General features: G+C 40.4%; 1 protein-coding gene across 2 annotated transcripts in view; it reads left to right on the forward strand.

Moving 5' to 3' along the window:
• The window catches only part of uvrag (UV radiation resistance associated gene), a 90,748-nt gene that overhangs the window by 23,161 nt on the left and 44,048 nt on the right, over window positions 1-23,539 (forward strand). The window contains exons 8-13 of one of the 2 annotated variants that reach the window (XM_088921873.1): window positions 2,992-3,118; window positions 12,919-13,003; window positions 14,318-14,405; window positions 15,088-15,148; window positions 17,566-17,637; window positions 19,849-20,014. In XM_088921873.1, the coding sequence (XP_088777999.1) occupies window positions 2,992-3,118; window positions 12,919-13,003; window positions 14,318-14,405; window positions 15,088-15,148; window positions 17,566-17,637; window positions 19,849-20,014 (599 nt within the window). The remainder of the gene's footprint in view (window positions 1-2,991; window positions 3,119-12,918; window positions 13,004-14,317; window positions 14,406-15,087; window positions 15,149-17,565; window positions 17,638-19,848; window positions 20,015-23,539) is intronic. The other variant, XM_088921874.1, reaches the window with a different exon arrangement.

Below are 23,539 nucleotides of genomic sequence, written 5' to 3' on the forward strand. Positions count from 1 at the left end.
TCGTGCGGGCTTCAGCTACGGTTAACACGCAATTCTCGCATTCCTGGAGTGTATGGATTTTAACACTTGGGAGATGTCGGCTCTATCTGCCTCTCCAGAGTGATTGACACCCTCTATTTTTATCCGGAGGGGCTTAGTTTTTATCAAGAATTCCATGATAAGAGGTTATCAGGGTTTACTGCAATCTAGGCAGTGATTGCTATCAAATGACTTGGCTCATGTGTGTGACCACTGCTGCAGGCAGGGGAAATACAGTACAGGGTCCTAAAAAACAACACGGTTTGAATTCTTCCCCCGGCTGAAAAAGAGCAAGACTGGGATACGAAGCCAACACATTTCCGAACCACTGCAAACCTTGTCCTTTCGGTGAAAAGAAACAAGTGTTTCCTCGTTTCTAGGTATGTGAGGGATTTTGTTACGCATCAAACGATCCGAGGGGAAGACGATCACAGAATATGGACAATTTTCCTTTTTATGGAGTACTGTGGAATCCCATGCTGACAGTATCGTAAAGGAACTGTAGTCAATCTTATATGGTTTGAGAACAGTGCGCGTTTTATTGTGTGAGTCCTGGACGATACATCTTAAGAGGTGGTATTGATGTGTTTCTATATGGATGCATGTTTTGCGTTTCTTGTGATGACTTGTATGCTTTCCCAAAATTATCTGCAGCTAGGCCCCAGCAATTTAACTGAACCTGTAGCCCAGCTGCTTCCTAATAGACACTGGCTCCGCATGCAAGACACCTCCGTGGTCTTCCTGTGATAAAACTCTCCTTGTCCCAGCTCTCTTGCTGCTGACTGTCCAGGGGGATAATGAGAGAGGCAGAACGTGTGCAGCTCAGAGGAAAGAAGCAAAGAAAACTTTCACTGTGACCCAGTGGGTCAGCTTTTCCCCAGATTCTTCTCGTTCTCTGGAAATGATCTTGTTGCCTTCACGGGACAGGCAGAAAAATGTTCCTGTGGTCCCGACATTCATCAGGACAGCGGGATACTGATAGAGCTTTGCTCCTTCACAGGATCCCGACAGCCTCGTCCCCTGAAGATGATAGTTTCAGATCTGCCAAGTCTCCCTCCCCCCCATCTCCTTCTGAACAATAAATAGCTAGAGGTGGCAGCCCCCAAGCATCTGGGATAGATCGACTTCAGCATCTGCCTCTTCCGCCTGAGCTGATAAATTTTGACAGGTATCTTAAGGGTCAAGGGGATGAAGCCTTTTATTAGATCATATATTAGATCATCTCCTCATCCCCAGAACATCATGTAGCCAGACGTGCTCAGAGCAGTACACCCAAGAGCAAAAAAAAAGTGACCAGGAAAGAGCAAATGTGCCCTTTGGAATTATGCTCGAGTTTGTGATTTGTTAGGAAGCGTATTGTGGTTCTTTGTTAAACTCTTAAGGGCTGGCGGACGAGCAGAAGACACCTGGCAGGACATTTTTCAAGGTTAGCCCTCAGCCTGTTTGCTTTACTACAGCTAAAATAAAAACATTTTCCAAGACTTAAGTCGTTGGCGAAAGCTTCTCTTAGAATTGTACACCCAGTGTGCTCACATGTGGGCTATTTACCGTAAGTAAAGGATGACGCTGTTTTCCAGTTTTCTTCAGATGCTGGTCAATTTGAAAATATATTGAAAATATATATTTTACATCTCCCTGCAGGCAGCCTCCTTTAAATAGGCTTCCCATTTCCCACCGACTCCTACTGCTCCCGAATGATTTAAACTTATGGTCAGCGTGTAGTGAAAACAGGGCCATCCATAAACCATGTGCTTCATACTTAGAGTCCCTCCTGACATCCCTTCTGACAAATGCCCCCTCGGTTATATAATAAGATTTGACAGTAGAATGAGCAGACCCTGTGTGTGAAAGGTTAAATGTTCATGAAGGAAAAACACTGAAAAGCTGTTGGTCTTGAGCCCTGTCACCAGTTAAGCTAGGCGTTTCTCTTACACTAGGCTAGTGTGTGAGAGAGCCGGTCTTCTTCTTTACTGTAAAACCGGAGGATTCATTCAGTTCCAAAGAAATTGTCTCAGTTGGTTTTAAGTTCCAAATAAATGACTCCAGTGTTTTTAAAGCAGCGTGAATATTTAAAAATGCCAAGTGCTCTCCAGGCCAAGGAGCCTGGAATGTTTGTGGAAAAAGAAAGACAGCTCTGTGTCCTGCCTGTTATGTTCTAGGTTTATTCTATTAATATGATGTGTGTTTTCAAGTCTGCGTATCCAAAAACAGTATCGTTTCGGGGGAAGGTTTTTCTGGAAACACTCATGAGAACATTTACAATGGAGAGGAGGCCATTAGACGCATCTACGCATTTGGCCGTTTGTATCTAATTGATCCAAGGATCTCATCCAGGTGTTTCTTGATACAAGCCAGAATGCTGGCTTAGATACGATGCCAGCAGAGTCTGCGTCTTTCCATAGCCTCTTTTAAACATCCAGAGACAACCTAGCAACTGTAGGCTGCAAAGGAACAAGTAAAGGGTTTATTCCGTGCTGAAAAGAGAAGAAAGGAAACACAACGTTTCGGCTGTGGAGCCTTCTTCAGGTTTCAACTTGACACCTTAAGAAGGCTCCACAGCCGAAACGTTGCATTTCCTTTCTTCTCTTTTCAGCAGGGAATAAACCCTTTACGTGTTCCTTTGCAGTCTACACATGCTGATGCAGGTGCCTACTTGAACTACTAGCAACTGTAGGCTGTGCTCTCTGGTAACACCCTGTTCCAAGTAAATTCTCCATAATAAGCCGTTAAATTAGATATCCTTCGGCTTTGCATTTTTTTTTAACAGGTAGACCCCGTGTGCACATAGGCAGGTGAACGCAATGGGACGCATTCGCGATCGAATGGTTCGGGTTAGGAGCGTGGCGATGGAACCGCGCTGGCGTGTGCGGCGTGCCCGAGCTGTCCCAAGCGGGGAACGGCGGTGGTTGAGGCGGCTGGGGAGGACTAACAGTTGCGTGTGGGGCCCCGGGCCCCGGGTGTGTTTTTTGGCAGAAGAAGGAGCGGGAGTGCATCCAGTTGCGGATCGGCGTGCTGCGCAGCGAGCTGGAGCGGCAGAGGAGGGCGCTGGGGCGAGAGACGGAGTTCCTGCAGAAGGAGGGGACCGCGCTGCAGAAAAAAGGTACATCGCGCCGGCCCTGTCCTGCCCGCCGCCAGCCCCGCGGCCCGTGTGGCTTCGACGCGACCGGCGCCTCCGGGTCGGGCACGACGACAAGGCTGGAAAAGGAGCGGCTGGGGGAGATTGAGATTGAGCCTTGGATCGAAGAGGAGATGCAGGGTTGGCGTCTGGGCTGGAAAAGAGAAAGAACTTGGTCCTGTATATCCAGCCGCCTTGCCTTAGGGACTTAGGCAGAATAGTAAGAGTGGCCATTAAGGGCCTGTTCCTGAGAAAAGGTAGATGGGTACTGGAGTGGAAAACAAGGGATTGTTTTAACATTTATCGTTTTAAAAGTGGAGGCGTTGGGCCCCGGGTCTGTCTCACGCTGTCCCGCAGGTGGATTGTGGTCCTTGAGCAGCCCGTCCCGACACACACACACACACACACACAAGCACAGCAAGCTTCGGGGGGGCAAACAGGTCAGCCCAGGAGTGAAGTGGGAGGGGGGGTGGGCGGCGGTAGGTAAGGGTGGGGGGCGGCAGTTTCCCAAGCTGGCTGGCTTGCGGAGGGGATTGCGTTTTTCCTGTAAAGCGCATGTCCGCTTTAGCCCATCTGATCTCCAGGCGGGAGCAGGTGGGTGGGAGCCCTTTTAGCTCAGAAGCCCGGTGTCTCTCCCCTCTCCCTGGTCGTCTCTGCCCCCCAGCGTTTCACGCACTGCGAGGCTCAGCGGGTGACTTCAGCACTGGGGCATCCTGTTTCGCATCAGTGCTGCCTGAGCTGCTGTCTAGATACTTTCCATATTTCCTACTGAGACACAGAGCAAGATCACGTTTAATAAGATGTGAAACTGCAGTTAGGAAAGTTAACGCAGACTGCCAGCCTTTTGCAGAGCTGTTTATGTATATACAAGGTTTTATATTTATATAAAACATTTTTTTCTTGTTTTAATTTTGAGAAACACACTTTTTTATATATATATATGTTGAAGTCATTTAGGGTTTTTCCTTTTTTATTTGATGAGTTACAGTAAATCTGCCATGCTTTGCCAAAGATAGAGATAAATATTGGACTATTCTAGTGGTGTCAAACTCCTATGCTATAGTGGAACAGGTTTGATTTAATTGTAGTTAAACAGGCTATATATAGTATACCATAAAATATCTAAATTCCAGGGACAAGCATCACATAGTATTACTTTTTTTATAACTATACATTTACCTTTAAAATGCATTAGCATCTTCACTAGATGGTTACTCTCTGAGGAAGGGATGTTTTAGCATTATTAACCATAATATGAACATCATAGTCTTCATAATTGTACCCTAAGTAAATCTCTGTTCTATTTAAAAGAATAGTGTCATGATATTGTTCTACAACTATAGGAATGCTCAATTTACATTTTTTTTTGCTTTTTGCTTAAGAACAAATTTATTTTAATACCTGTGTTGCAAAATGCAAAACCATTTTCACCATGATGATGGCATCTCATTTGAGATTTTGTTTACCTAGTGAGTTTTAGCTTTGAATATCCTCCTTTTAGCATCGAATATCCTCCAGCTTTTTTAACAGAAAAACTTATTGCTGATGGTTTTGTTTTACAAAAGGAAAAAAATAAGGAAGGCTTTCTTCCTGGCTGTAAAACGTGAAGTTATAAAAAGACAGGTGCTCAGAAACCATTTGCAAAGTTATGCTGTGAATATGTACAACAGTTTAGAATTTTTGCACATTTTATTTGTCTTGTTAACTACAGTACTATGTGCAAATTACAGTATCTTGCACATGCTATAGTGTTCTTAGCTTGACATTTCAGTATCTTAAAGTAGAAATGAGTAATACTGCAACATATTGTATATCATGTATATCGCTGGAACAAATCAAAAGCTTTTACATTTAAATTCAATTTGCATTATACTTTCCTTATGTGAAATTTCGCATCGCAGACGTTTTTTGAGGAATGAATTATGAGAGCCGAGAGGAGGGTTGGTAAACAGCCGGATTGAAATGCAGTGCTGAACGGACTCTGAGATGCATGATTAGCTGAGTGAGTGACAGACACTGTCAGTACCATTGATGACAAGTGAGCAGCAGCTAGCCTTGTTTAGTGCATTTAGTAGAATTTTAGTGTTTTTAACTAAGGCAAAGAATTGACAAAAGGCATGGTTAAAGGGATGTTATGTGGCATAAAATGCAGAACACTATCTGGCTGCTATCTGCAATATAAAAACAAAAAATCACTGGAGAGTAGCTACAGTACCTGTTGCATACAAATCCAGCAAGGTGGCTTACCATTCACTCCCATGAAGAAATATTCATTTTCCAGTTTTCTAGAACCACACCACAATTTTTTCTTTTCTTTCACAACATCATTGTAAAGCCCTTATTATAATGTTCAGGAATTTTCTTTTGAGGTGATAAAGCACACGAGGTACAGTTTGAGTGAGACCAGTGGTGGTTCAGTTGCTTGGAGTTTGGAATTTTCCTTTCTTTGGGGTTTTGAAGGAAGTGAGTTTACAGACTTGAGTGCAAAGACACTAGATTTGTGACATCACCAAAGGGGAGCGCTGTGATTGGATAGAGTAAGAGAACAGGGAGCGCATGTTTGCGAGACTGATACAGTATCATCACTAAGGGCTCCTGCTTCATGTGTGGATTACGTGTGTTCAGACTAGAACTGATGGCTCTGATCTCATCTGTCACACATTTTGGACAAAAGGTCTACCCCGTGGGTCATATATACTGAACTATACTGTCTCTGTGTAGCACTGTGTATCATGTACTTTAGATGCAAAACACAATGGTATTGTTTTCTTTACCTTTTTATTTACTTTTAAATTAAAAACATTAACATCATGAAGGTGATAAAGGAGATGATACATAAAATATGCAGCTTCATAAAAGAACCAAGACTAACTGTGATTCTGATTCAGCTATTTAATTCCTGTAAAATTGGCTATTAGTATAACAACTAACAATCAGCTAGTAATTACATCCATTTCCTCCATTTGGATGCATCAACAAACCTTAAAATAGCTGTACGTAGGTTTTCTTCCCCCCAGAATTCCTATCATTATACTTAGCTTCACGTAAGTATTGCTTAGCTTTTTATGTTACATTTTGGAAAAGGAAATGGGCTTTAGAAATCTGAGCTTCGTCATCTGTAAGATGTATGTTTTTTTTGCTAGTGAGGTTTATTGCCACATATCCTTTCTGTCCACAGGGAAATAAAATTTTCGTAGCTGGGTTCATATTTTATATTACAAGGCACACCCACTGCTCTTTCAAGGTGCACTTTTATAGACTCCTGGCTTGAGTTTCCATCAGCACTGTAAGCGGTCTCACAGGCCAAACGGTGAGTGTGTATGGCTGTAATATTAGTCTGCCATGTGTGTTCTGAGGCCAACCTCTAGGTGTGTCAGATATGTTTGCACACATTTCAGATCTCTCGGTACCATGGTGTTAATGACGTTTTACTGTTACACAGTGGTATACACTGCATCTCTATTGTGGATGGTATTGTGATTTGCGTATTACACTGTGGCTGGACTGTGGATGACCAAGAGCCACATTCTCTGGTCTTTGCAGAAGATAACTACTTTAAAGTAAGCTCAGGGTTACCCTGCATCTAAGGAGGTTAAGCTGTGCTGACGTGCTGCAGAATTTAGAATAATTCTTACAGTCTACTTGTGGCCCAACCTTTTGGTCCCCTCAGTATCACAGTTACGATATCTGTTTGAATCTGTTAAGGTCTACAATGTACTGTAAAAGGTGTAGTTTGAAGTCAGGAGATTTCTGTGTGAGAGTTCCTAAAAGGCTCTTTCTTCTGAAGGGAAAGATTATTCATCTTGGAGCAATTTTGCTTTAGAAACAAATAAATCTCTGTGTGAGTGTGATGGGACTGTTGATCTGCTTTTGCTGTCACAGAGTGGAGAGAGAAAATGGGCCTGATTTACAGAAAGTCTTTGATTTATTTAGAGCCAGCAACAGATGATAGCTGCTTTTGGCTGAGCACGAGAATCGGAGAACAAGTCGTTATTTAACATGGTTTCCAGCATTTTCTTTATCTTTTCATCTCCTTGTTCATACAGTAGGCTTCATATTGTCTAAAATTCCTTATTTTTTTATTTATTTTCTTAGTGGTTGCTCTAAAACTGTCCTGCTGCAAGGTAGATTGAGTCTGGTACACGTTTTAGCAGAGGAGCCTGTGCAGTGATTCTTTATACAGTATAAAGACTATGTGATACAGTTAAGGAGCTGCTGTGAGAACAGTTTCATTCTTTGGGTACATAAAGGTCCTTCACTCACATCACAGTAAATTACTCAGCTGTACAAATGGGTAAAAATGCTAGAGCATGAAAGCATTAGAAAAATAAATTATTAGTCATACCAAATATTAGACGGATTAAATTCTTATTCATTTGCTCTGTGGTTTGCAAGAGAGTTGACAAAGGCAGAAATGAAAATAGCCGAAGTCCCACTCATTTTTGACAGATTTCTAGCTTCAGTATAAAATGTTTCATTCTTTTTCTTTTGTAAAACTGGCCCCTGTGATATAAGTTCCGAGATCTAACTATACGACTGAAAGTTTCAAGCTTAAGGTTAAAGCTAATGAATCAGGTGAAGCTGTCAGTCAGAATGTGAAGCGTCAACCTAGGAGTTTAGAAGAATCTTTGTTGCAGGAAGCAAATCTCTACGAGAGGAGTGAGGACAGACAGCCTGTTGATTCTGTTAACTAGGGCACCAGAGGTTTGGGCAATCCAGACATACTGTAAGGGAGCTAGTTCTATATAATAGATATTAAACCAAAAGAGCAGAACCTGGAAGAAATTCTTTAGCATAATTCATACCAACTCTGGCTTTTTATTCCGAGACAGTTTGCTGTAACATGTTCATTCTGTTAAGATACAGCTGAAACGAATATGTTGCGCGAGTCATGGGTTTGTCCCAGTTTTTTTTGTCCCAATAGTTGTCCCTGCTTTAACTTAATTTTCAATGGAATCTGAGCATCATAGCTATAAGTTAAAACAATAAAGTCTTGGTGCATTTAAGTCAAAGCAAATGAGCATCACTTGTTGGGTTACCATGGTAAGAACTGCGTTTCTTGAATAGAAGAGATTTATATGGGTTGAGGACGGGCAGCTCTGGACACCTCGTCTGATGAGTGTGTAACGCTAGATTATTCTCATCCAAAGTAATGTCTCTTCTATAAACACTAACATTTTAAAAGAGCAGGCGCGAAAGCAGAATTGTTTTATCTTTAGGATGGAAAGGTTGATTGAAAGGGTTTGACATGTAAGGCGGATGAGTCAAGAAAAAATAAGCAATTTATTTTCCTGATTTGAATTAGAAATGAAGAAACCACATCTGTGTCCAGCTGTCTCAATTGCCTCTAAATATACAGTACTATGTACAGTACCAGCCTTCTTCTGAATGTTGTTCTGTGTCCAGGATCGTCCCTGAGATGTTAGAGCAAGATGGTAAAATAAAGATTTGAACTGCACTCAAGACAAATTTAAGACCAAGCAAAGTGAAATTTGTAACAAATACAGATTGTACCGAACAAACAGCAGTGTTTGTGTGAATTTATTTTCATGTATGCTTTAATATTTTGTGTCCCTCTCTGGTGACTGGTGTAGGGTTTGTCATTTTGACATCCTAAACATGAAGTCACAAGTGAGAATGGAATGAGGGGGTGTTCGTTCTTGAGATTTTTTAAAAGAAAAATGGCTAAAAGAAAAAAAAGAAAATTGCTTTGACTGAAAAATGAAAACAGCATTTATTATTGCTGAAAAATAACACCTCGAGTGCGGGATGAGATCTCCAAGCATTCCACACAGGTTAGGCCTGCATTATTTGTTTGGTTTGTGCTTTGAGCCACTTTGATGTAATCGCACAGGAGCTGAGTGTTGGTACATAAAAGCACCAGTACACAGAAGGAACATGCAGGCACAGGGGATGTCATCTTTGAACACCCTTTCAAGTCAGAAGTTGCCTTGAAGTGGTAATCTGTATCTTTTCTTTCCTAATCTGATGGAGATTCCTCTCTTATGGTATTTTTGGCCTTGCAAATTGCTTTGACAGGTAACAAGCAAATACAATTTAGCTGCATCATTCAAACCAGCCACTTGTTTCTGGGTGGAACAGCAGTCAAGTTATGACTGAGATTGTTCTTTGCTTTTATTAAAATTGGTGGAGCTCTTTCTTTTGTCTTTTAACTCTGCTTTTGTAGCTAAAAAAAGCAGCAATGTTTTTCTTAACTGCTCTAATGTTACATACAGCGGACTTCCTTTTTTTTCCCCTTGATAAAAACAGCAGAAGTCTGAAACTAATTAGATGTTGTAATGCTATACTCTTCTTTCCTCTTTTTTTATCTGGATCTTATTTTTCACTTTGCGAATATAGTTGTGTTTTAGTACAACCTTGTTTCCTTGCATTAATTCCCTTTCCAAGGGATGGTTTAAAGTCCAAGACAAAATTGCTTGCTTTCCTGTCTAAACTATAGATAATCAGGCAGATGGAGAACAATAAAAGCCAAATCTACACGTCTATATTAAGTTTTAATAAAAATTTAGCAGAATTGAAAAATAATAAACCGTTATATAAATAATATTAAGATATATTCATACATTGCAAGAAACAGGCACCGTCTAGTTTGTTTTTTTTGGATAATTTGTTGAAGTTATGCAAGGTTTGCAAGTAATTAAGAGTTCACAACAGTATCAGGCTTCATTGACAAGCATGTCAATCTGTGCAGACAAATCATCCGTGCGATAAATGCATGTAATCATGTTGCACGGTTATGTGTTGCTGATGTGGATAAAATGTTGCAAACCAGTTTTCCTGAGAGGATGCAAACGTTTTTTTCCACAACTATCCGTGTAAAAAAATATTTTCTTTTTTTTCCCTTTGCATACCTAATTTGCTTTTTCTCACTGATCTCATTAGGTGGGCGAAAAGCCCAGAATTCACATGACACCAGTACGTGATTGTGGTATGCTTGAATCTCCTCTGCAAAGCTCCTTTTTCCTGAAGGAGAGACTATAAATTAGTTGATGTAAACAGTGCAAGGATATTTTCTTCCCTGTGAATAGCAGAGCAGGATGATGTACTGTGTGTTTTAGAATACTTTCCAAAATTAACATTCTAGCACTGAAAGTATTTCTTGAATGTTATACTTACAGTATAAGAAATGTGGTCTTTTAAAAAAATAATCAGTTTAATTAATTGGTGTCTGTGTTCAGTTTACTTACTTTGCATAATAACTCCAGTTATAAAAATGTAAAAAATTACAGCCTATTGTAGAACCAAAATGAAAAGCAAAAAAATTAGTTTATCTAAACAGTGTGAAATCTTTACACTATAGTGATCTTAGTGATTTGATTTAATATTTCTACAGTTATTGTAGAAAGTTTTGTAGAAAGTTTTTTTATAGAATGCATGTATACTGTAAGCAAAGGTGTCTTGTGGTGTTGATTAGAATACCATCATAATCCTTCATGCAAAATATTCTGAAACTTATATTATTATAATAATAATAATAGCTTTAATAGCATTATAATAGCTTTAAGTGAAACGTTGAATTAAAGTAACGGAAGAGATTCTGCTAGGGCTGGTGGCACTAACTTACTATAATTCTAAAAAGTAATTATCTGTTTTCATAATTAACACTGTTTATCTTAAGTCATAATTTAGATGTACTGAGAGGCATTGAAATGTGAAAAAAAGTTGGAACCAACTGAATTCGTTGCTTTTTTAAATGCCTCTCATTATATGACTGATTTTGATCATGGGACCATTTCTCTGTTCAGATCTGTATATTTCACTTTATGTGTCAGTATTTGTGTGCCAGCCTTTGTAGACAGTTTTGCACATTAAGGCATCATAACCTTATCAGTTGCTCAGGTCTTTAAGGAGTCAGGAAAGTGAGAAATAATTTCAATGTCATCTATGAGAAACTGCAGCACCCTCACACATGTACAATCTACTTTATTTGTGGAATAATTAAGACATTAAGCGGCGTTGAAAGGTATCATAACAATTCAGATAAAGTATTTTGGGAATCCAGGCACTGGCTGTCTTTTCGTAGCGATGAAGAAAGTATTTTGAAATTATATTTGTTTTTATATGATCTCTTGTCCAAAATATGAAGCTGTTTGTGGAAAAAAATGGCTGTATCGAAGCAGATGAGCAAAGTTCAGAGACTGATGGTAGAACACTATACAGTTGCTACTGTTTAGAGCTCGGCTTTTCCAATACAGCTGTACCGGTTATACTCTTTACTTTTCCGAAGACTCCACAGGGCATCCCAGATACGAACAGGCCTGGTAGAAAGCGATGAATCTTGCTTAATTCGTTGTTTGTCAATTCATTGTGGGTTTTTTGGCCTTTTGAGCAAAAATAAACAAGAAGGGAGGAAATTAACTTAAAAGCGGTACAGTATGTGACTAGTTTCTTTGATATTGCGAGATGGTGAGTATTCTGTGGCTCCTCGGGGTTGAGCAGTGTTAAAATTGTTTAGAGAATGCTGGCGGCCCTCTTCCTGGAATAGGTTTTTCTCATGTCTGAGGGATGAGTCCTTGTAACTCCCTGCAGTTCAGCTTGAAAACGCATCTTTAAGCAGTTCTATGTGAGCTGCAGCCAGTCACCATTCAGTGTCCTTAAGACAAAAACACAGCTTAGGCTAAGTCCGGTAGGTCTTGTTTGGCTGTATTTTAGTTTCATACGGATGTTAAAGTAGAGGTGGTAGGGTTGTGTAGCTCTGCGGAGAATGGAGAACGCTGACCAAGCTCACAGCCATCACGAACAACGCCTCTCATCCGCTTCATGGGACTGTTACTGGGCAGCGGAGCACTTTTAGCAACAGACTGCTCCAGCTACGGTGTTCAAGGGAACGTTTCCACAGGTCCTTCCTCCCGGCGGCTGTCAGGGTGTATAACACTGCCCTAGGCTAGGACTGTTAGCCCTTCATCTGCTCCTCTATGGACAGCATGTTGCACTCATGTACTTTTTGGACACTCAATCTGTATATACCTACTGTATGCGCATTTTGCACATATTTTATTGTTTCACAGTAACTATGAACATATTTTGCACACACCTAACTCTATATATTTATTTTATATTGCTGTACTTATTTTAATTTTTCATCTATTCTGATGTCTGTTTTTGCTTGTCTTGGGCTGGGCTGCTGTAACACCTCAATTTCCCTTCGGGATCAATAAAGTCTTATCTATCTAGCTAGCTCTGCTGCCTTACTGCTCTAACTCCAGAGTGGGATGCTTTCTGTGTGGAGTTTGCGTGCGCTCCCACATGCTGAGTGGGTGAATTAGTGTCTCTAAATTATCCGTGTGTCTCTTCCCTGCAACACCTTTTTCTCATCTGAGGTGTATTCTCACCTCTCATCCTGTGCTTGCTTCCACGATAGGCTCCTGGTGGCTGAAACACTTTCCAATGTTAAATACGTAGGTCAGATTTAAGGATAGGTGCAATACAAATAAAAGAATGCTGTATAAGCTTGTTTTTCTGTACTTATTTTTTGAATTTTTCAAAAATGCATGATTTTGTGTAGCCAGGCATCTGTTTTCTAAGATCTTTACCTTTGATCATTTGTTGTTGTTTTTTTTGCTCTGTAGTTTGAATATACAGTACATATACTCATTCAATTACTAAAGTAAACAAACAGTTGCTGTCTTTTTAATTTTTAATTAAATGTATTCATGTTGCCAAAATGAAAAACCAGTAAATAAATCAATGCAATGTCCCCGAATTAACAAAATAACACAATAGCTACAGTTTTGATTAATTCATTTTTATGTTTCTTTCATTAGAAGAAGCATTCTCGAACAAACACCAGAGTTTGGAAGTGGAGAAGGAGTCCCTAACAGAGCAACAGAAAGAATATACTGGCAAAAGGTAGATCTTAACTTGAAATTGTGTATTCATGGCTATTAAATATAATTGCTATTTGTGAAAAATAAACACATTTAATGGGAGGTCCTAAAATATTATTATATTTGACTATATTATATCTAATATATGGTATATGTTATGTTCTGTGTCTGAAGCAAAAAAGGTCATGTCCAAACTATTGTAAATTAAAGGGAATGCAAACAGGAATCATATAGCATATTTTTAGGTTTTTACATTACGCTCTTCCGTTGCAAATTACTATTTCTCTTTTCTATAGTGTAGCGAGGATTAATCATTGTTTTTAAACTTAGTAAGACATTTTCTAATTGCATCTGCAGTAATTGTACATCTGTTAAAAGTTGCTATTCTAAAAATATTTTTCTATAGGTTGTTGCATTAAAAAAATACAGAATTCTGCTATAATTATCCCAAAATTATGTAACTCAGATACGGCCAGCCTAAGCCTTTTCCTTCAGTTTTTGTGTTTTTAGAAATTATTTAAATTTCGGTGGCCTATTTTATTCCACCAGCTAGCCACTGAAAGATTTGTCTCACAAAAATTGGTTTAATGTTGAGTTGCAAAACAGACCATGGGTGTTTTGCATTATAAATGAACCACAGGTAATATGATGCCTGAGATTTAAATAAATATTTCCAGTAAGAAGAGTAATTCAAACAATCATTGCAGCCAATGAAATTCCACCGACAAAGTTCTGTAAAGCAAATGACTGAGAGTGGAGTCACATGAACCACAGGCATTGGAGGATTCTGGGACACATCTGAAACTCATAGCATGAGCATAATCACATCAGCACTTTCATTTGCCATTGGAAAAAAACAACAGCAATTTCCATACTTAGTGATTTTTTTATCTGTTTAAAATAATTGCTTTTCTTGTGCAGATGCTTAAAGTATTTGCTTTCATGTTCTTTCTTTTGCTTTTCATCCGTATTAAATAAAAAAAGGTGGAATGGTTAACATGGAATGACAGAAAGCAAACTATCCAAGGCATTTTCTCACATTTAAGTTAGGTCCTTGTTCCAAAATGTTTGTTTTTTTTCTCTTCATGCAGTACAGAATAATTGCTGTCCATTGTTTGGGGTGAAGCAGACTGCTTTTGGAGCCTGCAACAATTTGGATGTTGTTCTAAGATTCAGAGGAAATCATTAACAGCACTTTAAAGCCAGAGGCACATTTATCTAATATGTTTAAATACCTCTTCTCTCCTCGTGTGGCCCCATAGAATTATCTTGTCATGATGCAGGAAATGTGCTGACTGTAAGACCATCCACTGTCTGTGTTCTTTTTGGAATCTAGAGAGCTGTTCCTAAAGACCAACGCACATCTCACCCTGCGCTGTCGACAGCTCCTGTCAGAACTCTCCTACATATATCCCATAGATGTGGTGAGTAGGGTGAATTTGACTTTTCTTATGATGCCTCCTGTATGGAAAAATGTAATAAGCAAGATTAAATAACTTAAGTTTTGTATGCTACAGATCAGGGGTCACTGACCCTGGTCCTTGCCCTAATCTATTTATTCTTGTTAGTCACCTGTTTAAAGATTAGGAACACTTGTTTAAGCACACGATCAATTAATGTTTCGGTGAAGGGAGCACTGATACTTGATGGCTGAAGTGTAGTCTTGTTCCACATGATCTCTTAATTACTTAATTAAACACACACCACCTGTTTAATTGATTAGTTAAATTGTTCCCAGCCTTTAGAAATTGATTATCTAAAGACAGCCTATAACACGTCTGGACTGGAGCTCTCCAGGAGCAGATTTTGAGATCCTTGATCTACACTGTGCACTGCAAACAGTTCGGACCTTGTATAGGAGAGAACCTGTCTATCCATTTCCAGTCTGCTTTCCCTGCTGATGGTGATTAGAGAGAGTATGTAGGGATACTCAGAACAGACACATTCTCTTCTTTCTGCGCATGAGTAGAATGAAAAACTTGTGAGCAGCGAGTTGATAAAGTGAATGAATTTTGAGCACTTTGTCACTAACACATTATGTGCATGTGTTTTTTTTTTCCAAATTGACAGTGCCATTTGCGTTAACACACATTATACAATTCACAGAACAATCAAACGGATTATGTAATCTGTGGAGTGAAGCTGCCGAATTCAGAGGATTTTCAAGGTAAGCGCGGTTTAGACCGCTGAGTTAACCACTTAATTAATAGCATCTGGTTCTGCAGACCTGACAGTGCAGCCCGCAGGACAGCATCAGACCTTAGCTGCCTGTTTCCAGCAGACCCTGCCAGTCAGCCTTAGCAGGACTCAAAAGAACTACTGAACATTAAACCTTCACGCTTTTTTTTTTAACTTCATCTGCAGTTTCACTTGCAAGTCTAGGCGGGTTTGTGCCAGGTAAGATGGGATGCAGATGATTGATTATTGAATTATTGTCAATACCCAGGAAGTGCTGCTGTGCACATCGATTAACCTTGTGATCAGGAACCAAAGAGCAGCTGAGAATCGTGCACTAAATCCAAACATTTTACTGCTGAATTAATGTATTTGGTTTTATGCATATTGTTTAATATCTTTCGACACTTTCAAAAATGCAGAACATAGTTTTTATGGTTGCTTTTCTAGATTTTCTAAAATATAGAAAATCATAGAAATTATAGAAGATATAATATATATATATGTTATAGAAGCAAATCCCGAATCGCGGAAGGAAAGCAAATAATCTATTTCTAGAAACTACCCCACTTCCTTCTTTTGGGTGTGTTTTGTAAGATTCGACCATGCTCCCTCTTATTTGTATTGTACGGAATGTGCAAACCGCAGGACAAATGTTGTTTGAAAGCAAAACAATTTAATTGTTACTTTGTTTTTTACGTCTTTGTAATTATGCTTACTCTGAATGTGGGGGTGCGAGGTATTTGCGTTTTTAAATTGTGTATTATTTTTTTTCAGAAGAATGAGCACTATTGACAAATATAGCGCCCAGATAAAGTCAACTGATAATATATATTTTTTTTATTAAGCTGTGTGTGTTGCCGTGCTTTATTCATCCTGAGACATCATTTTGCGTTGTCATTGTTTTCATTTAAATGAAATCCAGTTCCCCATTACCCCCCCTGCCGGTTGTCATGGGTTTGGAAAAAGTCTTAACGTTTGCCTTCTTGGGTTCTGCAAACAGTAGCTGTAGAAATCGCAGTCAACTACAGAGCGCCCAGTGACACACCACTTTAAACACAATAAATTATGGATTCAAGCCGCACCACGTTTTTTTTTAAATTTCTGAAACATGAAAAAACGAGTGGCCCAAGTGTCCACCCTCTTTATTTAACAGTGTGATTCCTGTATCGGAACAAGAAGGAGCGTGCACTTGAGTGCAGTCCTGTTGAATAAGGACATGGTACGCTCCTATAATGGTTGCATAGTGCTCTCCTCTGATACTGATATTTCCAATCCTGTAAACGCCAGTGTGGTGGGTAAGGGGGGGCTCATCTGAAACACTAGCGGATGAGGCAGCTGCAGGGTGGGTATATTAAATGCTCTGGAAATAACAGAGTCATTATGCAGAAAAGCATCCCCGATCTCCAGCGCCTCCCCTCCCGGGTAGCTCTTAACCCCCTCCTTAATGAAAGCTGGCTAATGGCTTCAGAAATCCTCTGAATGATTCAGGAATTTAGAAATTGCTTCCTGCCCGTTTCAAGGGGGAGCCTGTAATTTCTACCCGGCTGCTTGGGAGGACAGGCGGGGTGAAGGCAGGGAAGGCCAGCTTGGCGCTTGGGATCGGGCGGGCTGGCCAGTGCCGCTCACACAGATGGGAAAACCTCTCGGGGACCTCTTCCGATCTATATATATATAAAAAAAGAAACCAAGGTTAAAACAACAGGCTTAAAACCTACATTTTTACGGGCGGTAATAGACATGCCACTTGCTTGAACTCAATCCGCATGCAATAGCAGTACTGCTTCCCAAGAGAGGGCTCGGAGAAGGCCGGGAGAGGGGGAGAGGTCAAGTTCAGTACGGCGAGCTCTCTCCAATGGTCACTGCGTGAAATTGCCAGGATAATCGGGCCGGTCCCCTGCAAAGGGCTGATTTTACATAAGCATCTGTCCTACCATAGAAGTCCTTTTGTTCTTTTCTGTAGCATCTGTGTATGTGGACATAAACTGAGTATATATATGCAAGTAAATATATCTGCACACAATGATAGATAGATATATATGTTTGTGCATTTGTATTTTTTATCTATGTGCTTCCTATGGGATGAATTATTAGTTTACATTTGGAAAGTGTTATTCATCTCATTTCCTGCATGTCACACTCGTGTGTCTTGTGGAAAATCAGATTTCACTTGCCGGAGCAGACAAGCGTGACTTCAAAGAGCCAAGCAGTAATGAGAGCCAGGTTTGTCTGCGGGGCTGAGCCTCCGTTACCTAGCCCTGCCAGCCCCCATCCCCCCCCCGTCCCGTGCGCTTGTCATTTATTCTAGTTGCCGCCTGGGCTCTCGGGCGTCGCAGGTGGGGGGGTCGAGGTGTGGCAGTGCGGCCGCAGCCGAGCCCTGACACGAGAACTCGGCGTTTTGTGTTGCAGCCGCCGAGGCCTATTCCCACAAGGATGTCTGTGGCTGTTGGGGGCACAAAACCGTATTTGCGCTAAGATGTAGTGAGTAACTTCAGCATGCGTTGTGCCTGGAGTGTAAGGCGGTCGGCAGAGCCCGCTCCCGCTTGCGAGAGAGACGCGCCCGCGACCCGGCCGTCCTCCCTTCCCTCATTCCGGAGGAAGCGCCGTCACTGTACTCTCCAGCTCAGTCCGGCCGCAGTGGAGAGAGCCGGGCAGGCTGCTTGCATGTAACGAGTTCCAGATCGCGTTAAAATGAAAAGAATGGCTAAGGTTTGGATTTGGTGCAGATGGGATGTGGCCACTGGAAAGGTGTCAAATGCAATTCAAATAAGATAAGGATATAGCCGCTCCTTGAAAAATTGAATATGCGGGAATGTAGTGGGCTTGTTTAAAAAGCCTGGAGATGTGTTTATTTCCTTTCAGGAAAGGGCTTATATACAGTCTGTTACGTAATTTTATTTTCTGCGTTTCACATTACTAACACACTGAATGGCAAGTGCAGTCATTTGTACGACCCATTCTTTGGAGGCTGTTGTCTCTCCGATGACATTGTACGCAATCACCTCACGCAGAGCGTGAACACAGAGTGTTTGGCGACACTGAGTAAATTAAAGAGGTGATGAACCGTGCTGTGACCTCAGAGAAGGCAAACTGTTTCTGATTTCTTTCAAAGTCAAGATTTGGTCTTAGTTTCTGATCACTGAGCATCGTCATGACATTTTTTTTCCATCAGCAGAACATGTCACATCATGATCATTCATTTGTTTCTGTGTGCCACACCAGCGACTGGAGTTATTAAGGTGCTGTCTCAAACATTTTTTGAATCGCAGTGGGATTGTTGACATTGTTGTTTGATGAAACGAGCATGCAGATAAATAGTTCTGTATGGTATGTGATGTTTATTTTCCTTGTGCCAGAAAACCCTTGTGCATTGTTTTTAAAGCTGCAATTTTATGATATTTTAAAATGTACAAGCGTATTTTTACAAGAACTCAAGATTTTTTTTTTTAGAAAGGTGGCCTCCTTGTTCTTCCCATTGAGGTTATTTTAAAAAAGGAAATCAAATTAACAAACATTTTATAGTATCTTCTATAATAAGGGTTTGCCATATCTACCAGATCTGCCAGATTCGAAACTATTAATGCTGAAAGTTCAGACATCTTTCATCAAGCTGAAGCACAGCCTCACTGGACATGTTCCTGCAGTGCGTTTAACATGAAACAAGTGTTCAGTACTAATAAAACTCACACATGCCAGTTGTTGTTTTTTTATCTCTTCATGTGCAATCAAATTTTTGGAATTAAATGTAACTTTCAGCAATGTGGCCTTTTTCAAAAGTGAAGTATTAATATATGCTTTTAATTAGTAATTGTATTTCTCTCTCTGTTATGGGCTGTGAATTCTTGTTCCTAATGAACCAATGGAAAGGATAATTTGGATCTGTGTTTATTAAGGCATGATACTGTATAATGCATTTTAGTGGAGAACAGTGCTCTCTCAGACTTTACATGTTATTAAGGCAAAGAAATAAGTGTATAGTCCTGTAAATTCAAAAAACAAAAATAAAAGTATTTTCCTAAAAAAGTATATATTCATGTGCTAAATATTTTAACTACATATCTTTCATTTTTCAAGTCAGAATGGATCATTAAAAAAATCTTTTATTACTCTTGTTAAACAGCTTTATATTGGTATATTGTATATTGAACAGGTACGACTTCTAGTGAGTCATTCATTTAAAAAATGAGAGTAAGGATGCTGCTTTCCATTTTATTTTATCCACTAGTAATTTTTTCAGCTGCCCTATAATCAGCGAGTTTCCTCTTGAGTTGAATCGGTTAATTAAAATGAATATCAGCCTCAAGCAGTAGCCTTCTTTTCAGTGAAACAGGGGAGTCAGAAATACAAAACCAAATGCGTGACTAAAATGTTTCTGCCAGAAGTAATGCATTTATTTTCATCGGAAAGAGACCAGTGTGTGAAAACTGAAAACACTAACCTTTAAGAGTTTTGCACGCTCTTAAAAGCTTGTTCTTTGGTACTTGGAAACCTTCAGGAAAAAAAAAAAATTGGTTGAAATTTTTAACAATTGAGCGTGGCATTAACAAAATTATTACTTTTATTTAACCTTGAGACACAGTTTTTCATGGTTTGAAAAGAAAATCCCGGACTCCTGAAAGGATGTCTGTTTTTGTGAAGTTGGAAGCATTAACAGCAAATTCTCCTCTTGTTGGTTTTGTTTTCCTGGCACAGCAAAGGATGATGGGAGTGTGGCGGTTGCCCTGGGTTACACAGCACACCTGGTTCTGATGATCTCCTGCTTCCTGCAGATCCCTCTCAGGTATCCCGTAATCCACAAAGGTTCCCGCTCCTCCATCAAGGACACCATTACCGACAAGCTGAGCGAGAAGGAGAGAGAGTAAGAGCCTTGTCATACCTTCCGTTATTTATTAATGTTTTTGATTCATTTCTCTGAGCCCATACAGCAAAGCTGCCCTATTCTGTCCACACTGTTAAGAGTGCGTGGTGTGAAAATGGAGGCCTGGACAGTTGCCGTCAGGCCTGCAGTTACAGGCCCTGCTCTCGGTGTGGGAGGTCTGAGCAGTTAATATTTCTCTCATCACCTTGCTCATCTTTCCTCTGCCTTGCCCTTTATCTTCCCATCTGTAAATTAATTCTTTATCCTTGATACTTCTGTCAGTGTGCATTATATATATTTGGCACACTCTCTAGACATTTCTTTACACCAGCTGCTATGAGAAGAGACCATAAAAAAGAATTATAGATTTGATTGTTGACTAACTGTCCTTAGTGAGTAATGCGTCTATGAAGCTTCTCTTTTTTCCATCCTGGACTACTTGTAATGCTGTCATTCTAAACTTCTGAAATATTGAAGATGTTTCGTTTTTCTCTTCTCGGGTGTTGGGCGGGGAGGTGAAATCCACGTTTTTTTGCAGACTTTTTTGGCTCGCAGTTGTGAGCCACGGTTATCTGCTCATTTGGAATGGGTTATTTCACCTTCGTGTTGTTCTTTATAGGGGACCAGAGTAATGCCTAGGCGTTAGAATTTATGTTCATGATAACTTTTATATGTCATTCTTTAGCATTTTCAGCGTCCCTTTTTTTCTTGAACTCCTGATATTACTGTAAAGGTCTAAAGATGTGCTACACATCCCAGGATTCCTTTAAGGCCTTTCAATCCCTGTCCTTATAGATGCGGGTTAGGACGTCAGTCTTCTCCCATGGCTCTGATTTCGCCGAACTGTAATATGGAGCTATATCACAGTGGGGGATAGCATGAGACTGTGCCACTCGTTTCAGTTGCGAAAACAGTTACACTGGGGGAGGCACTGAAGGGTCTTAGGAGCGATCTTGCAGTGCCTCCTAGTTTCTTATTCATTCAGGTTTGCAGCGCGCTGACACATAACGAAAACACACGTCAGCGGGGAACAAAACGAGCTCGCTGTTGCGTGGGGTCTCATTCACAAAATGTTCAAATGGGATGAGAGGCGTGGAAGCCGGGACCGAAAGGGGACCAGGATGGAAAGCTGCAATCGCAGTTGGCACAATAAAAGCCCTGGGAAGTCTTGTATGCGTGGGGGGCCCACACATGTCTGAAAGCTTTGTGGAAGCGCGCACGTGCTGCATCTGCTGAATGCGTGTTCCAGTCTGCAGACGACGTGGGAAGGCAGTAGTAATTAGGGTTCCGCTATGCCCACAGCACTCACGGACCCCGGCGTTGAAAAGCAGGTGCAGGGACACGCAGCGCAGGAGGTTTGTCCGATCAGGGGGGGCAGTGCTGGCACACAGGGAGAGGTGCTGTTGCCCAGGGGAGGACCTGAGCCCAATGGACAGAGCTACCCCAAATCTTATTTTAAGTGTGTCATTTTTATTCTGCAAAATAACAGTGGTTGAAAAGCAATCGGGCCACATGTTCTGCATTTCTGCTGTCCTTTGTTATCTGTGTTGCCTATCTATGGCATCAAAACACTTAGATGCCCATCATCTGGAGACACACCTTCGGAATAAGGACATCATTGTTTAGGAACTTAATATAAACGTACTTTATGCTATGATATGCTTATGATTTCCGGGGCACACATATACATTACAGACATTCACCTTTGTGAACGCAATCTGCTGCTTATACTCTTTACCTCTTTTGTAGACTTTAACTAAATCTATGTGAATGTGGCCTGTGATCTCCAGCAAGCTCCATTGCTATGCCGAAAGGCCGGCTTTTAAAGTCAGCGGAGAAAAAGAAAATGATTTTGGCTGGGCAGCCGTAAGTTGTTTAGGGGCGTATTGTGAACTTAATAATGATTCAAATATCCAGTTTCTTTGGTAAGATCAGAACCCTTACAGGAGGACAGACGGTTGGCTGGTTCTTGCATAGAGGATACGAGTCCGACCCCTCCCAGTCTCCACAGATCATAAATGTATTTATCAGGAGCCAGAAGGCGAGATGTTCCTGCTGCTGCTCGGGTGCATTTTTAAGTTGAGATTTATTTTGGATTCCTTCGGACACCATATGTGCTCTCAAATCTCTTTGCAGCAGCTTAACATTTCTGAATGATTACCTGTGCTCTCCCAGCGTGCATGTAAGCACTGTATCAGCTGTCCAGAGGGACCTGTACAGATTCTTCACTCGGCCTTGGTGTCATTTTCTCTTGGTTGGAGAATAGTCCTTCATCTCTCTTTGAAATCCAAACTAGGGGCTTCGCTCTTCTCTTCTGAATTCCCAGTGTGGTTTTGCTAGGAGTTTTCGCTAATAAAAAGCTTAATAGCCAGCGTGTTTGCCTCTTCCCTCAAATGCAGCAGCTGGAATTGTAATAGACAGTGAGACTTTTCTGTGCTCAACTGAGATTTGTGGTAGCTTCTTGTTTTAGATTTAGGCATCTTGTTTTCACTTGTGGTGCAGTGGTAGGTGCAGGCAGTGTAATGCACAATTATGTTTGCTACTATTTTTTATTGCGTTTTAAACTAGTTTCCTATTGTTGTTCCAAGCTGGAACAGGTGAGTGTTACAGCCCATAGATAAGACCCGAGTTCAGACTATTATCATTGAATGTTTATGTTTTTTTCTAAAGGTCGCAGTAAGGCTTTTTTTAAACAAATTAATCCTTTTGTTCGGTTTTAACACCCCCATACTTCTCTCAAAGCCAAACGTATACATATTTACCTTAAGGAATGATAGATTTGAATGGAATTCGTGTGTAGATGAGATTGTAACCATAGATGCCGAGGAAGTGTATATTTGGTTTTCACCTCAGAATACAAAGACAAAAAAATCAGATAGTTTTTAAAGGGTGACTTAATTATTGCTCTTTACTGTTTTATTATATTTCATATTTATGTGTTTTGCACTGTTGCTAAGCAAATAAATAGAGACTCTATCAACAGTAATGATGTGGAGGAAACTTATTATATAGCACCCTTGGTATCCAAAATCTTGTGAATTCAAGCACAGATTTCAAACTTTATTCTATGTGAATACTGAATGATTCTCTGACAAACTCCATTTTCTTCCTATGTCAATTTTCTGCTAAGGAGTAGCGGTGATTCAAGCAAAGATACAGCTTAATTATGGTTGGAATGATTATGATTAAAATAACTTGTTTGTACAATCAGTGTTCCCCCAGTATCTGATCAGCAGTAGGGTTCTATTACATTGGTGAGATACTGTAGGTGTATGAATAAGTCAGTCAGTGTAGTGTTACAACCAGCACAGTGGAGGAATGATTAGGACTCTAGACTTGTAATTGTAAAAAATTGTAGGTTAACGTCTCAGGTGAGGTACTTCTTTGACTCAGATTGCTTTACTGAAATGCCCAGCTTTTAAAGATGGCGTAGAAGTAACACTTTGGATAGATGTATCAGCCAAGTAACGTAATTATAGTAATGAAACATTGGAATAAAAGGAACTGTAGTGAAGGATAGGAATT

Source organism: Atractosteus spatula, chromosome 7 (genome assembly GCF_055471065.1).
Source record: "Atractosteus spatula isolate fAtrSpa1 chromosome 7, fAtrSpa1.hap1, whole genome shotgun sequence".
Lineage (NCBI taxonomy): Eukaryota > Metazoa > Chordata > Actinopteri > Semionotiformes > Lepisosteidae > Atractosteus > Atractosteus spatula.